This window comes from Saimiri boliviensis, chromosome 5 (genome assembly GCF_048565385.1).
Source record: "Saimiri boliviensis isolate mSaiBol1 chromosome 5, mSaiBol1.pri, whole genome shotgun sequence".
Taxonomy (NCBI): Eukaryota; Metazoa; Chordata; class Mammalia; order Primates; family Cebidae; genus Saimiri; species Saimiri boliviensis.
Window position 1 is genome coordinate 31,084,973 of NC_133453.1, and position 14,693 is coordinate 31,099,665.

Sequence of the window (14,693 nt, forward strand, 5' to 3'; positions counted from 1 at the left end):
AGTGAAGTTGAAGTATATGAAAATTCAAGAACAACTAAGCATTAATTCATATTAGAGGCGGCATTTATTTGACAGTAAATTAATTCATTTTCTAAGCTGCAGCTGGACCATACCAGTGAAACCACTTGCACAAGGTAGTTTTCCCATTCCTACACTGAAGTTTCACCACATCCAGAACCGCACAAACAGTACAACAGCAGATTTTATTCTACTGACATAAGGCAAACATTAATATTCAGAGAGTTCAAGCTTCCAACCTTTTACTGCCTGCAGGCTTAGATTCCTGTTCATTCTCCTCCGCCTTTTTCCCTGGTGCTAACTTCTCGGCACTGTCAAGCAAAGCACTAAGGGCTACTCTCCTGAAGACATTCCCGTGAGCCTCCTTGATAAACTGGACCAGCTGACGGATGTCACAATACAGCCCCTGTTTGGAGGCAAGAAGGAAGTTGGGGAAAGAAAGATAGCTGTGAGATTAAATAATTTCTCCAGATAGAGAGGAAGAAAGTAATTGCTTAGGCTTAGACGAGCATTGGAATCATTAAGACAAGACAGTTTACTACTGATGAAACTGGTGGCATACTCCTCTACAACGTTCCTATAGAAGAACATTACCAAGACCTTTGCTGGTCATCCTTGGTATGAAAAAGGATGGTTGCCAGGTTTCATTCAGAAAGTCAGCTGCATCATTAGAAAGACATTATTTTACACTTTAAACCCTTGGATTCCCAAGCTTTACTTTTCTCTTTTAATTGTAACTTCTGAAGAGATGCCTGCAAAGAAAAAGGTAATCAAAATTTTGTTTACACTAGAGATTTCAGTCCCTGTTCAGCTTTTTCAAATTTTCTGCATCATTATGGCAAAATATGTTAAGTCCTCTAGACACTTCTAAAGAAGCCAGATTATTCAAAGGATGATGCATTTTGTTGGACAGATTTGGTAGATTACATATATGTTTAAGCCCATTTAAACATGAACTTGACTACAAACTCAAGGTGATACAGGGCTATTAAAACCAATATATTGGTAAATCAACATTTAAAATATATATGCAGGGCTTTTTCTTGAGAAATTAAGCTTTTCATCAGCATTTCTCCTCTCTCTCTCCTCATTAAGAAGGTAGTTAACTGTATTTCTTGCCTTAGGTTCATGGCAAGGAAGAATGCAGAAGCCTAAAGGACACTTACCTTGGTAGTTTTGGTTTTCAAAGCCTAAGACCACGGGGACAATTATGCCCAGAAGTTTTAGGAAAGTAGAAGGTAGGACCCCTGGGGAAAACACGGATGGAGAACTCTTTGGGTTCTGTGGGCAACAGGGCGCTGCTCTGCAGCAGCTCCTCTAGGAATGGAGCAAGACTCCAAAAAAAAAAAAAGTTTCCAAACTCACCAAAGGGTGCACAGCCCCAAGCACATAGCAAAGAGTGCTATGTGAAATCAGAGGTGTAGGCTAATAATTGAGACCTCTGAAACCTCCCGAGGCTCTAGATGCTACCTAAGACTGGGGTTTTTATACCACATTGTGAAGTGGGGAACCACAAGAATGATTAAAGTTTGATGTCCCACTGTTCTTATGGGATGGGAGTTCAAAATCAAACTTAAGATTATTTCTTTTTTAAAAAATCAAGAAATATAGTATTTTTCTATACATGAGTCTATAAAAAAAGATTTATAAACAGTCATGTATATTAAAATCAACCTCTTAAATTACTTTTGCTATGGCCAAATTGCATGCATGGACGGTACCTGTGCTGCACTCAAGCTCCAAGAACCTTGCTGGGTTGGCTTTGATTGTCAGCAAAGTTCAACTCCTTTAGTTTGGGGTTTTATTCTGTTTATCTCAAGTTGAGTGAATTGTTTCAATAGTTAGAACAGCTTAAATAATTTCCTTGATTTGGGTACATTAGATGATAGGGTCCACATGTGCAAATGGGCTGATTTCTGCATAGGGGTCATAATATCTAACAGACTGGTAGCATAGAGAAATGCTACTTTGCCTCCCAAAGATACCTGAATTCAACTATTCGTCAAATTTTTTCAGCCTTAATCTACAAACCACAATCTCCTTAGTGGCAATTAAGCACTAGCCTTTAAAAACTTTTTTTTTTATTTATTTCTACAGGTTTTGGGGAACAGATGGTATTTGGTTACATGAGTAAGTTATTTAGTGGTGATTTGTGAGATTTTGGTGCACCCATCCTCCAAGCAGTATAAGCTGAACCAGATTTGTAGTCTTTTATCTCTGAACTCCTTTCCACCCTTCCCCTGAGTCCCCAAAGTCTATTACAGTGTCATTCTTATTCCTTTAGCACTAGCCTTTTATAACCTGGTTCTTCCCTATCCTATTGTGACTTTAGTGGTTTAATTAACAGTCTTTCAAGACAAGTAGCTAAGAATACAGACAGTGGCTAATAAAAGAAAACAAAACCAACTTCCGCAACATATTTGCATTAATTTTTAAAGTAAACATGGTTTCGAATAATACTTAGAATAACATTATTTAGTATTTTATGAGCCAACAAACTGTGCTCTGGAATCTTCTTTTTGAAGGGCTCAATGTACTTTACAATTATTTTACCGAACACTCCATAACCTTTGAGATGGGAGAGGAAGATAGGTGAATTTGCACAATGAGTAACAAGGAAAAGAAAAGTGTTTTTAAGTCTCCTTTGTGACTTACTGGTGACACTGGGGAAAATAGATATTTTAACTTTAAAATGTAGACTTTTAGATTTCAACTTCTCTTCCTCATGGCCATGACAATGAGAACTTTTCTCAGGGCAGAGACTGAGCCCTCCTATGGGAAGAGAGGAGAGCTTCTCACCAGATTCTCAGGGCTGTGCAATTCATGTGTGGTTGAAGCGCAGCGTGTGATGAGAGATTTAAACATGGCACTGACGATAATGCCTTCCACATTTTGGGCTGTGGATTTGTTGTCCACTGTGGTGAAGTTATTTCCAAACCCAGCCTTGTCTGGAATGCAAAGGCACAAATTAAAGACAATGTTTCCTTTAAGCTACACAATGGGTAGGAGTAAGGCAGTACTTGGCACCCAGGAATTAGTGAAGTGCTACATGAAATACAGAAACAAGGAATTACAGATGCCCCTGGTTTAATAATACTATGCAGACTTGGAAATAAATGAATCATAGTCTCCTTCAGAGTCTTTACTGTGATACAACCAATTGCATTTGCAGAACGACTTGGTTGATAAATCTTAGCAAAGGAAAGGAAACCAACTCTTAAATTTAGGAAAGAGTTTTAGGCTTAGCATAGTTTTTAAATAGGTGATCACTTTTTTAAAAAGTTTCCTAAATGACTCTTCAATGGAGAGTTCATTTGCAAGCTTTTTGGTGGTAAGAAATGCTACTTTCTCAATGGAAATTGTTCAGTCTGCCTGAAGTGGGATTAGATGGGGTCAACCAGGTGACCTGGGAAGGGAGATGGAAGAGTCAAGTGGGAGCCCTGCAGGAATGCTCACACAGGCCCTGGGGAAGACACAGTCCTGCCAAGAACTGCAGAGTTCTTCCAGAAACGTCTTGGGCAGGTGGAGAGGGGAAACCTCCCACGCCCCTCAGAGCCACATCCTTCTTGCTCACACATATATATATGTGAAATGCCACTGAGGAGAAGCCTTCAGTCCCACGGTACTTTACACCAGTTTGTCACAGAAAACTGGATCTTTCATAGGCGACAGACACATAGGTATCCTGTGCCTGTGCCAGAGGATTTCTCATGGCCTGTGAATCACCTGTGAAATGTAACAAAGGGCATGGGAAGCTCCAAGATTGACCAGATGGGGACTTATGTCTGCCTGGCTGATTCACTGTGATCCACTCCTGAATAGCAAGCAACGCAAGGGGGATTTATCACTTTAAAGTAACACGCTTTATTACCAACCTCTAACTCGCTGTGCCAATTGATAGGGGATGATCTCTAGATTTTACATTGCGGAAAGAAAATATTTTAGTCTATGCTTATGGTTTCTATCTCAAATGGTTTAGAAAAAAGAAAAAATAATAATTTGTAATCAAGAATTTCTCTTGCATTGTCTCAACTACAGTCCTAATTCACTGTCTTTTTAATGTATAATGTGTTTGGTTTAAAACAACTCTGCTAACAGATTGAGAGGTTCTATAGAGGAGTAATATTTTATTTTAATGTGAAACCAAACAATATTCCTGGGTTACAACCAAGAAAACTGCTTCTAAATCCAGCAAATATACTTTCATTATAAACTAATCAACTACTATCATATATTATATGTATTATGTAAACAATAAATCATGTATTATATAAACAATAAAAGCCTATACTACAAAGCTAACCTTCTCAGACTCAAATTAAAATGTGTATTTTATTCAACTCAAGCTTCATGCATTATTTTCATTGCATTGTTGCATTTGCATTCACATTGTACTGGCGGTCTTTGGTTTACTATAAACACAATTGACACTTATTGGTCTCCCCCTATAATTTAAATCTTCATACTAGAGTTTTCTGAAAGCCATGAACTTATAAAATAGCTTGTAGATTTATCTGTGGATCCACTTGCCTGTTTTTTAAAAAATTAAGTATGTGTGTGTGTCAAAATTGTGTTACTGTTTACCGCAAAATTATAAGGTTTTTTTCTCCCATTTTACTTTGTGAAAAAATTGTCAAGCACAGTACCACTATGATACCTGTACATTATAGATACTCATCTCATAGCTGTTGAACTAACGAATCTGATCACTGCCTCGGATGTCATACAACAGAAGGTTATATGAGAGAGAAGAATCCTATGAGTGGTAGTATAAAAATTGAGGGGTTAGGTGAGAATGCCACAGTTTTACCAAACTCATTTCTTGTGGTAAGTTGTCCTCAGAAAGTCTCCAAAATGTGTCCTCAGAGATAATGTGCAAGCTTTTCTTGTTTATACTTTATACACACACATGCAAACACACACACACACATGCACACACACACACACACACACATGCATGGACACATGTGTATCTCTCCTCTAAATTCTACCTCCACAAATTTAGTGTCCCCCTGAAACACTACCTGCTTCACCTCACAACGACTTCTCCTAGATCTCGGGTACAGCTTTACTTACTGTCAGTGACTGGCTCCATACAAAATCCTAGCAAAGCATGCAAGAAGTCCACTACATTATTGAGAGAGTCCTTGTTCACATAGTCCCTCATGGTTTGTCGGAACTGCATCTTATCTAGCTTGTATAGCTTAGTGAGGCAGTTCTGGGCCTGCAATGAAGGAAGAAAAGTGAAAAAGTCACAAGTACCAGCTTAAGCTACAGACACTGGTAGTCTGAGACAGAAGCCTTCAGAAGGCAAGGGTTTCCAACCATCCCCAGTGGTCAGTGCCAGGCAACCCTGCTAGCCCCTCTTATCTGAGTAAGATGTGAGCAGAGACAGACTGAGAAGTCTGAGGATGTTTACATTGAGAACAACTGCTCCACAGGAAAAAAAAACCCAAAACTCAAAGCTGAGGTCTAATGCTGGTCCCAGAAAGAGTTCAGTATTTTCACCAAGATCGAGATTTTAAGATCTTAATGAAAAAAACTCAAAGTTTGAAACTTAGACAGGTGATAGAATTGACAATCCATTTTAGGAAACCTCAAAGGCTTTGGGCAATGGGAAGATACGTGCCACACTGCATCTGAATAAAAGAGATAAAAGAATGTCTATACAATGAAATGAAATGGGACAATGACCAAAGTCTCCAGGTTGAGGGGAAAAGGGATAAGGATCAAGAAAGAAGGGGTGGCTGAATGAGGGCCATTATGGATGGAGAACTTTGGGACAACCAGGCAGAGGCATTGAAGTCAGATTAGGGAAGGCAATTCCTGAGAATTGGGATTTTATTGGTGCCCTTCATTGTGGCCTAGAAGAAAATTTAGTTATGTCACCGTTTTGACAAATCAAGGCCCAGGAAAAAATTCTTGGAAATTTTGAGACAGAGAGAGAAAAAAGATCATAAAAGACTGAAACTTGGAATTAGCAGTAGGCTTCTTGGTATAACCTTGTTATAACTTCTCCATCTGTTTTGCAAAGTCAGATGGACTGATATGTTTTTCATTTTTCCTTTATTATGTCCTAGATTTGAAATTAGGTATTTTTATTCCCAGGAAGTTTACAAGCTTCCCTATTGAACAAACTCATTTTTTTCTTGAAAAATAAATGCTGCTAGCTATAAAATTAGGTTTGCAAAGCACTTAGGTAAGATATATTTTGCATGAAGAAGTATTTGTCATTCCATAAAGAATTGTAGCATTCTTAAAACACTTTAAAACCCTCAGTTGGCAGGTCCTGAAGTACAAATTATTCTGTTTTCTATAAAATATGCCAAAAAAAGGCATAATTTCAAATCGTGTCTTTAGAGGATATTAAAATGTCTGTATGTTCTGTATGAGTTCAGTGGGAAGTTTAAGCAAGCATAAGAATATCAAACTTTAAATGCCAATTCTGAATGAATATCTTGAACTTCTTCAAAAGATATAAAACATTTAAGAAATTAATTCCTTTTCAATAATTTGGGACTACCAGCTAACGATTAGATTAATACTCTAAGATACATTGAGGCATTATGTGATGAAATTGCTGGACACTTTGATGAATATCGTTAGAGTAACCTTCTGTTTCTTGGAAGAAAAAAAGCTAGGGAGAGGACCTTGTCTGGCAAAGGTGAGAAATATTCTTAGCATCTTGAAAGTTAAGCAGTTTCTGAAAGGCCAATGGTAGAGAAATCTGGAAATGTTTAGCTTCTGGAACTGAACATTTCCCAGGGAAAATGTTCCAAATTTATATCTCTTGGACAATGTGTTTGCTGAGTATGAATGAGCAAATAAGCAAATATAATATCAATAATGAGCATTGAACAAACAAGATAATAGAGGAATTATCTCATAAGTCAAATTGATTAGATAGGTAGAACACTGGCTGGATGTCCTCATAGGAAGTGTTCAGTGCCTCGTAGGAAGTGTTCAGGTGGAAAGTATGATGAACTAAATGACAACAACAGCTCCTCAAATAGCTTCTGATCCAACTCACCCTGCTTTCTGTGAATCCAGAAAGACAAATTGTGGTTATCAGAGCCAGTTTATACTTCTAACTAAAGCATGACATAAAGCATGTTATGTTTTACTGTTTCATGTCATGAAATTGGTCTTCTGCATGGGGAGTGATGTGGTTTATTTGTCTTTGAAGGTATTTATTCATACTGTAATAGAATTTAAAATCAAAGATAAAAAATCACATATACATGTGCAAAGATGGGGGCAATGCCAGCTTTCTATAGCCTTATTAATTATTATTTTCAATTTTTGGCCTCAAAATCTAGATCTTGGTCAAAATTTTCAAGTTTCAAAATTTAGAAGCTAATAAGCGTAACTATAACCCCCACATACACATAATAAACTAAAATAATACAACATCATAGAATATAAAAGAGCAAAACAGAAAACGATAGATGGATAAATGAGAGATGATACATTAAGCAAGAAACCCAGCATGCTAATACTGTGTGAACATTTCATGACAAAATCTAATATCAAGGAAAAAGGGGCTGGCATTGGATTTTGACATGATCCTAAAACTCTGCCAAGATATGCCAAAGGATTTTTTAGGACTCAAATTTTCATCAAACTCTTATTTTTAAGAGCATATTCTCTTATGATTTCAATTCAAATGTACATATGAAGCAACCATCACAGCTCAGACTGTGAAAGTAGGTTATTGTACAAATTGAAAAGGAAAATTAACAGTCAACAGAGGGGGAAAAAAAATGAACTGGAATACCATTTCCATGACAGCATTACACATGGCAAGCCCAAGTGCAGAGTTTCAAGTTTCACACAGTTGACAGGGACATGAGCTCAAATATTCAGAAGGCAAGGTTCATTCTCAAATAAAGCAGCCATATAATAACTGGCTACTTTTACAGTCCTGTTTTGTCCCAATAAGGGCCATTTTCCACATCTTTGGAAGGACAATAAACCAGGTCCTAGAACTTTGACCCATTTCTCCAATATGCAATATGCTTCTACAGTACCCAGGCAGATGATTAAAAAGTCATTTGTTGCAGGCCATCAAAAGCTTGTTAAATGTATTCATCTGTGCAAAAGTTCTTTTGAGCTGCAATTCACATATTCCAATTATGTATCATTTCACTAATTAGGAGTTGGTCTGCCCTAGGCAGGAGGCAGAAATGTTTTCCCAATTAAACTTTCCTAGGCCTGGGTTTTAGATGTCTTGAGATATCTCATTAGAATCTCCTCATGCCAAAACAGCATGAATTACTCCTACAAAATACAATATTTTTCAGGGAACACTGACCCTCATTGTCAAAGGACTTATGCTTAAACGGAAAGAAAGGAAGAGGGAGAGAAAATGGAATCTACTTTAATTCTCTTACATTCTCTCGGAATACCTGGTGTCTCAGACGATCTCCAGAGAGCCCTCGGTGTCCTTCTCCGCAACCATAGGCACATCCCAAAGACTTCACTATTTTGATGAGCATTGTTAGAGCAAGCCTATGGTTGCTTACAGGTGTACTTTCATCCTGGTACCCATAAATAAGAAAGGAAGAGAAGTCTGTTTACTTTGTCACTGAGGTCCTTTTGCTAGGATTCTATTGTATTATTAAATCAAGTGTATATGCTTTACAGTGAGCATCTGTAATTTGGAAAACAAAATTTTTAATAGGCTCAACAAATATACTCAGTTTTCTAAAATTTAGTATATGATTTAAAACAACAACAAAAAAAAACCCGATGTATTTTGAACACTCTGTTGCTACAGAATATAAGGATAGGCCTCTTTGTTAGAAGGCATGCTTTTATATCCTTGACTGCTGTCAGACAGTCATGGAGAGTCAGTGGAGACTATCAGTGATGAAAGCAAGCAAGTTTTATTAAAACTACCCCCATCAGTAGCCTTCCTACCACCAGGCCAGGATCACTGCTAAGTTTCTGGAACTGATCAAAGTCTGGAACTTTGAAATCTCATGGCAACTTCTGACATGTTTGAGGGCTTTTTTCTAATTGTATGCTTTCACTGTATTATAATACACATGCACAAGCAAAGTAAGAACATACAGAACTTTATAAACACTTCCAGCTTGATTTTTCACTTGAGGCTAAATAGGAAGACCCCTGAGATGAATCATGAGAATTCATATCAACTTCTCTTTTGCCCCATTTAATCTTTGTTGTTAGTGGAGAACATGGCTTCCAAAAAAGACACTTCCTTGAGTTATTTCCAAAGAAGCATAAGGAAGCAGTTGCTAAGGAATGATGCATAGCATAGTGTGGAAGAGCCACTTTGTTTGGGAAGCTGCAACCTGCCTCAGTCCTTCTCCCACATTCTACTGTGAGCACATACACCATAAACCTGGCATTCCAGTGCCTGGTCCTTAACTGCATGTGATGTTAGATAAGTTAATCTCTTTGTGTTTTTGTTTCCTTACCTGTGAATTTGGGATTCTAGTAGCTGCCCTTACGACTTCATAGGTTTACTATGCAGAGCAAATTAAATAATGGATGAGAATTGTTCTGCAAATTGTATGGTTTCCATAGTCACATAATTGGGTTGACACATAAACTTTGGAACCAGATACAAGTATTCAAATGTTCATGTGGTATAAAAGGAATAGGAGCTTATCTATACATTAGCATGGGCCTTACTATGATAGGGTTGACTTCCTCCTCCCCTAGTGTTACCCAGTTGGTCCTTCTTTTCTTATAAGCTCTTGTAGTGGAAGTGGTGCTGAACTCCAGATACTCCCCTCTTGGCACTGAAGCATTCATCCTCTGAGCTATTCAAAGTGCTGATGGCTCACTGCCCTCAGATGAGTGCCTCTGAAGGCCCCAACTAGCGAGGTTCCTCATCCAACATTAACTCTATTCCTGGAGACAGTCTACCTCTAATGACTGGACGGGGTCATAAAGGGAGCCAGGGTCTGTTTGCCAAAAAAGTCTCTTTGGAGACTACTTAAAGAGTCATCCCAGCTTCAGAGCTCTCTGTGTGACTAGCTTAGGCCTCTATTCTAACTACACTGTAGTTCAAATTCTCTCTATGCCCCATCCTGCTTCTTCATACCTAACAGCTTAATCCTGAGAGGACATTCCAGTAAATTGCCTGCATACATATATTCATGTTGGAGTCTGTTTCCAGGGAACCTTACTTAAGACAGCTCAGAAGGTTGCAAATACAAGACTCAAACTTATCAACAGAACTATATATATATATATATATATATATATATATATATATATATATATGTTGAATATCTTTATTCAAAATACTTGGACTAGAAGTATTTTATATTTCAGATTTTTTCAGATTTTGGAATATTTGCATATACATAATGAGATGGGAATAGGATCCAATTCTAAACACAAAATTCATTTATGCTTCATATAGGCCTTATATACATAAGTTGAAGACAATCTTATATAATTTAATAATTTTGTTCATGAAATAAAATTTCAACTGCATTTCATCTGTGACTTGTCACATGAGGTCAGAAATTTTCTACTTGTGGCCTATGTCAGATCTTGGAGCATTTTAGGTTTCAGATTTTTGAATTTTTAGTTTGAATTCCAATTTTAGCTTCAACATTTACCAACTATATAACCTTGGACAAACTACGTAACCTATCTGTGCCTTACAAAATCAGAATCATGATATCTATTTCACAGAGTTGTGAGAATTAAGAGTTAAAACATGAAAGGCACATAATAATAGAAAACCAATTTATTATTAATAATAATAACAGCAAATATTATTAAATTTCCAGTTAATTTGCTAATAAAAATTAGCAAATAATAATTATTATTTTTACGCATGGGGCACTGTTTTCCTCTGGAGCACCTTTATGCAAATTAGAAAAGGCACCCCTTAGGTGGAAAATTAGAAGAAAGCGAGCCCTCTGAATGGATGTAATCCTTTGGTGAGTGGTACCGAAAGCAGAGGCTGAACTGGATTTCAGTTCTCACTGGCCTCCTTAGTCAAGGGCCTTTGTGTACAGGACTCTGTACAGGCTACAAAGCCTAATGCAGCAGTGCCTCAGAAAAGGTCATCCTGAGCAAGGGCTTATTTGGAAGACTGGTTTACACACATTTTAAAATTATTATAAGTGCCTTTAAAAATTCTCTAGTTCTGAAAGCTCTTTGTAAATATCTATTCAGGTTTTTATTTCTTTAGACCTTCAGATGTCCTTGGGATTCAGGTTGCTTTCATAGGAGACATTCAGAAAGATATAGCAAGCTACAGGCAAACAATTGAAGTATTAAATAACATTCCAAGCTCTCAGCACAAGTTAGTGCAAATACAGAAATGGAAATTAGATTTTCCTTTCTGTCTTAATCAATTCATATGCTTCTGTTATTAGTAAGTTGCAAAATTAGATAAACCTTCTGATTTCACTGAAGATAACAGATGGGTTTGGGGCAGAACAGACCTGTGTGAATCACAAACAGAAGGCACTTGACCCACCATCAGGTTTTATTTTATAAATTCTTTGTACCAAAAAGAATATTATTTTGGGAACTAACTGTAAAACATATATATCTTGGTGGCTGTATTGGAGACCACATCATCTAATTTTAAAAACCCCATATTGATAAAAAGTGATAATTTTGGTCAAAATAACATCTATTATATCAAGCTATAGTATCTAGATAATATCTAGGTTCTAAATAGTCAAGACACTTGTAGGTTTTCAAAAAAAAATTTGGTTAGAACAGCACTTGGATAAAAGCAAAAATGGAAACAAAACAGTACTGATGAACCTCTGAAATCCTTAGCATACACACAAAACCTCATCAATTTAGTTGGGACATTTAAGCTTTGCTGATAAAAGCTTATCAATATTTCAAAATATTCTCCTTTTTTTCTTTCTAATTTCTCTTGAATGTTATAATGGGCAAAATGCCATTTATAATCTCTTTGTCCAGACAGAGTTGATAGGTAAGAATGGAAATTCAGTAAGGATCTCACTAGTTTCTGTGTTTGCAAATTTGTCCTTATAACTCGGATTCGTTTGCTAATTCCTAAACAATTGATCACTGAATGATTCTTTAGATCTTAGGATCTGCAATCAAATCTCTTGTGATCTGTACCATTATTTAGATAAATCTTCATTTGCAGTGAGATCTGAGGTTCCTTGCATTATCCTCAATGATGGATAAGGTGCTAAGGTGTTGGGAAACTTAAAAACCAATAAAGTCTATTAGAATTGCCTTATGACTAATATGATTAAGGCAGGAGAAGAAAATCCTAAAGAAAAAGGTTCAACAACCCAAGACTATTGGAGCAAGAATATTTGGATCAGAGTCCACGAATATTGGGAAGACAGGAGTAAACAATAAAATGAAGGAACACAGATGATAAATGCATATTAAACATGTGTCAAGTGGGACTTAAAAGAAATGAAGAAATTGTAAAAGAGGAAGGAGCACTGCAACACTTACTCAGATGAGAAAATCTGATAATATGTAAGAAAAATAGACAATTTATAGTTTATACAATATATATCTAGGTGGTAGAACTGTACACAGTATAACTTCACATGTGTGAACACTTGACATGATGTGTAGAGTATTTGTTAGAGATTAAAATCTCTTGTTAATTTCAATTTCTGAATATCATTTTCTATCTAAAAATGCAAATTGAGATTAGTGTAAGTTATGTGAATTTAAGGTGTAGTAATTTGTATTTAAAATTAAAGATGAAAACCAATTCTTGATGTTAAGAAATCATATACCAGATGTTGACAAGTCTGAGGGAATTAAATTTAGGAACAATTAATAATAGAAAGACTAAAGCCACCGGGATGTGCCACAGTGAGACATAAGAGGCTGAGTGAGGCTAAGAGAGTTATTCCCACTTCAACCAACTCCAACTAATCAAGCAAAATTCTTCCCTTGCTTTCTCCTTAACTATGGTTAAAGCTGGCTGCCAAAAATGTGTTACTTAAAAGAATTAACTTCAATTGAGGAAAAATTATACTGCTTGTTATGGGCTGCGTATTTGTGTCTTCTCTAAATTCATATGTTGAAGCTGTAACCCCTCAACCAGATGGTATTTGAATATGAGGCAATTAGGGTTAGTGAGATCATGATGGTGGGGCCTGGTCCAGTGGGATTAGGCCCATATAAGAAGAGACACAAGAAAGCTCTTTTGCTTTCTCTCCTTCTCTTTCCCTGTATGCACAAAGAGGCCATGTGAGCACACAATGAGATGGTGGTCACCTATAAGCCAAGAGAGGAGGCTTCAGAATAAAACCAAACCTGACAGCACTTGGACTTTCCAGCCTCCAGAACCATGAGAAATACATTTCTATTATTTAAGCCACTCAGTCTATGATAATTTGTTATGGTAACTTGAGAAGACCACATTACTCAATTAGGTCAGAGCCTGAAAGTTTTAAGAAAGGTTATACTCGGTGTCAGACTGAGAATTATGTCAATATAGCATATCTGAAATGTATTTCAGATGTAATGTATATCATATATTTCCTGCAGAAATAACATGACTAGAGAATTAGCTCTAACACTGCTTGGATTGCAATAGTTTTTGGATTTAGAGTACAGTTTCATGTAACTGTTTCTACTAAGGCCTACTGATAACCTAATGAAGAGATTTCTCCACTCTCCACTTTTTTGCTCTAGTGACTAAATGCTGTTTGGAGTCAATAAATTCCTGGCAAACAAGCTTTAGAATGAAATTAGGTACTTTTCACGAGGACATATAACATGGTTCAGTCATACCTTCTCTTGGTTCTTATCATTCTTCTCATAAGGGCCACTTCCACCTCCTCCACCTCCTCCTCCATCACCTCCTCCACCTCCTCCATCTCCACCTCCTCCTTCTTCTCCTCCACCATCTCCAGCTCCACTAACTGCAGGGCCCCCAAATCCACAGGTGGAACTTCCAGACACTCCTTTGAATTGGAAAGCTCCCTCACTTGGCCTCTTTTCCAAAGTCTCATTTTCCTTGTTTTCACTCTTCTTTCTATTCTTTTCTACACAGGGCACCACACCAAGTTGAAGCAAGCATTCCACAATGTTTAATGCCACATCACAGATGCGAGAGCTGATGTCATGATTAAGGACAAGATAAACAGCCTTCAGAACTACCTGAGGAAGACAAGTTAAACATAGCATGATTAAGTTACCTGCACTCCCTCTTCTTACAGAGATTTGGTTATTCTGTTTAACCCATTTCCTTATGTTATTCTATGAAATTGCACAGAAATAATTTAGACAATTGTCAAATTTTCCTATAAAAGTTGCTTTGGAATCTTGTGTATTTGCTTAATATGGAGAATAAGTCACCCAAAGTATTAAAAATATACATGTATTATCTCATGCACATCTTCTAAAACATGCTATGATAGCAACAGTTAATGGGGATATTGAAGCATAGTGAGTTAATGGGAGACTAATTTTTTGCCTGAACAGAAACTTGTTCTATTGATTTTTTAAAAATGAAAGTGTTTTAATCCCCTGCCTTTTATTCATTATTAATAATGGATAAAGAACAATGATTTCCTTTTGCTTATTCATGACTGTATCATTGTTTACACTTCACTTAAAGTACAAAATATTTGCATGTTTAAATTATGTTTCTTTATTGGCTTTAATATTATAAATTATTTGCTAAGCCAGGATTCCTAATGTGCAATAAAAAT

At 36.7% G+C, this 14,693-nt stretch overlaps 1 protein-coding gene across 13 annotated transcripts in view; it reads right to left on the reverse strand.

Annotated features, from left to right (window-relative positions):
• UNC80 (unc-80 homolog, NALCN channel complex subunit) overlaps window positions 1-14,693 on the reverse strand; it is a 225,708-nt gene that overhangs the window by 160,613 nt on the left and 50,402 nt on the right. For 11 of the 13 annotated variants that reach the window (XM_074399092.1, XM_074399091.1, XM_074399088.1 and 8 more), the window contains exons 13-17: window positions 13,771-14,139; window positions 8,412-8,558; window positions 5,095-5,242; window positions 2,818-2,966; window positions 258-424 (exon numbers count right to left, since the gene is read on the reverse strand). In XM_074399092.1, coding sequence (XP_074255193.1) covers window positions 258-424; window positions 2,818-2,966; window positions 5,095-5,242; window positions 8,412-8,558; window positions 13,771-14,139 — 980 coding nt within the window. The remainder of the gene's footprint in view (window positions 1-257; window positions 425-2,817; window positions 2,967-5,094; window positions 5,243-8,411; window positions 8,559-13,770; window positions 14,140-14,693) is intronic. The other 2 variants (XM_003925592.4, XM_074399089.1) reach the window with 1 other exon arrangement.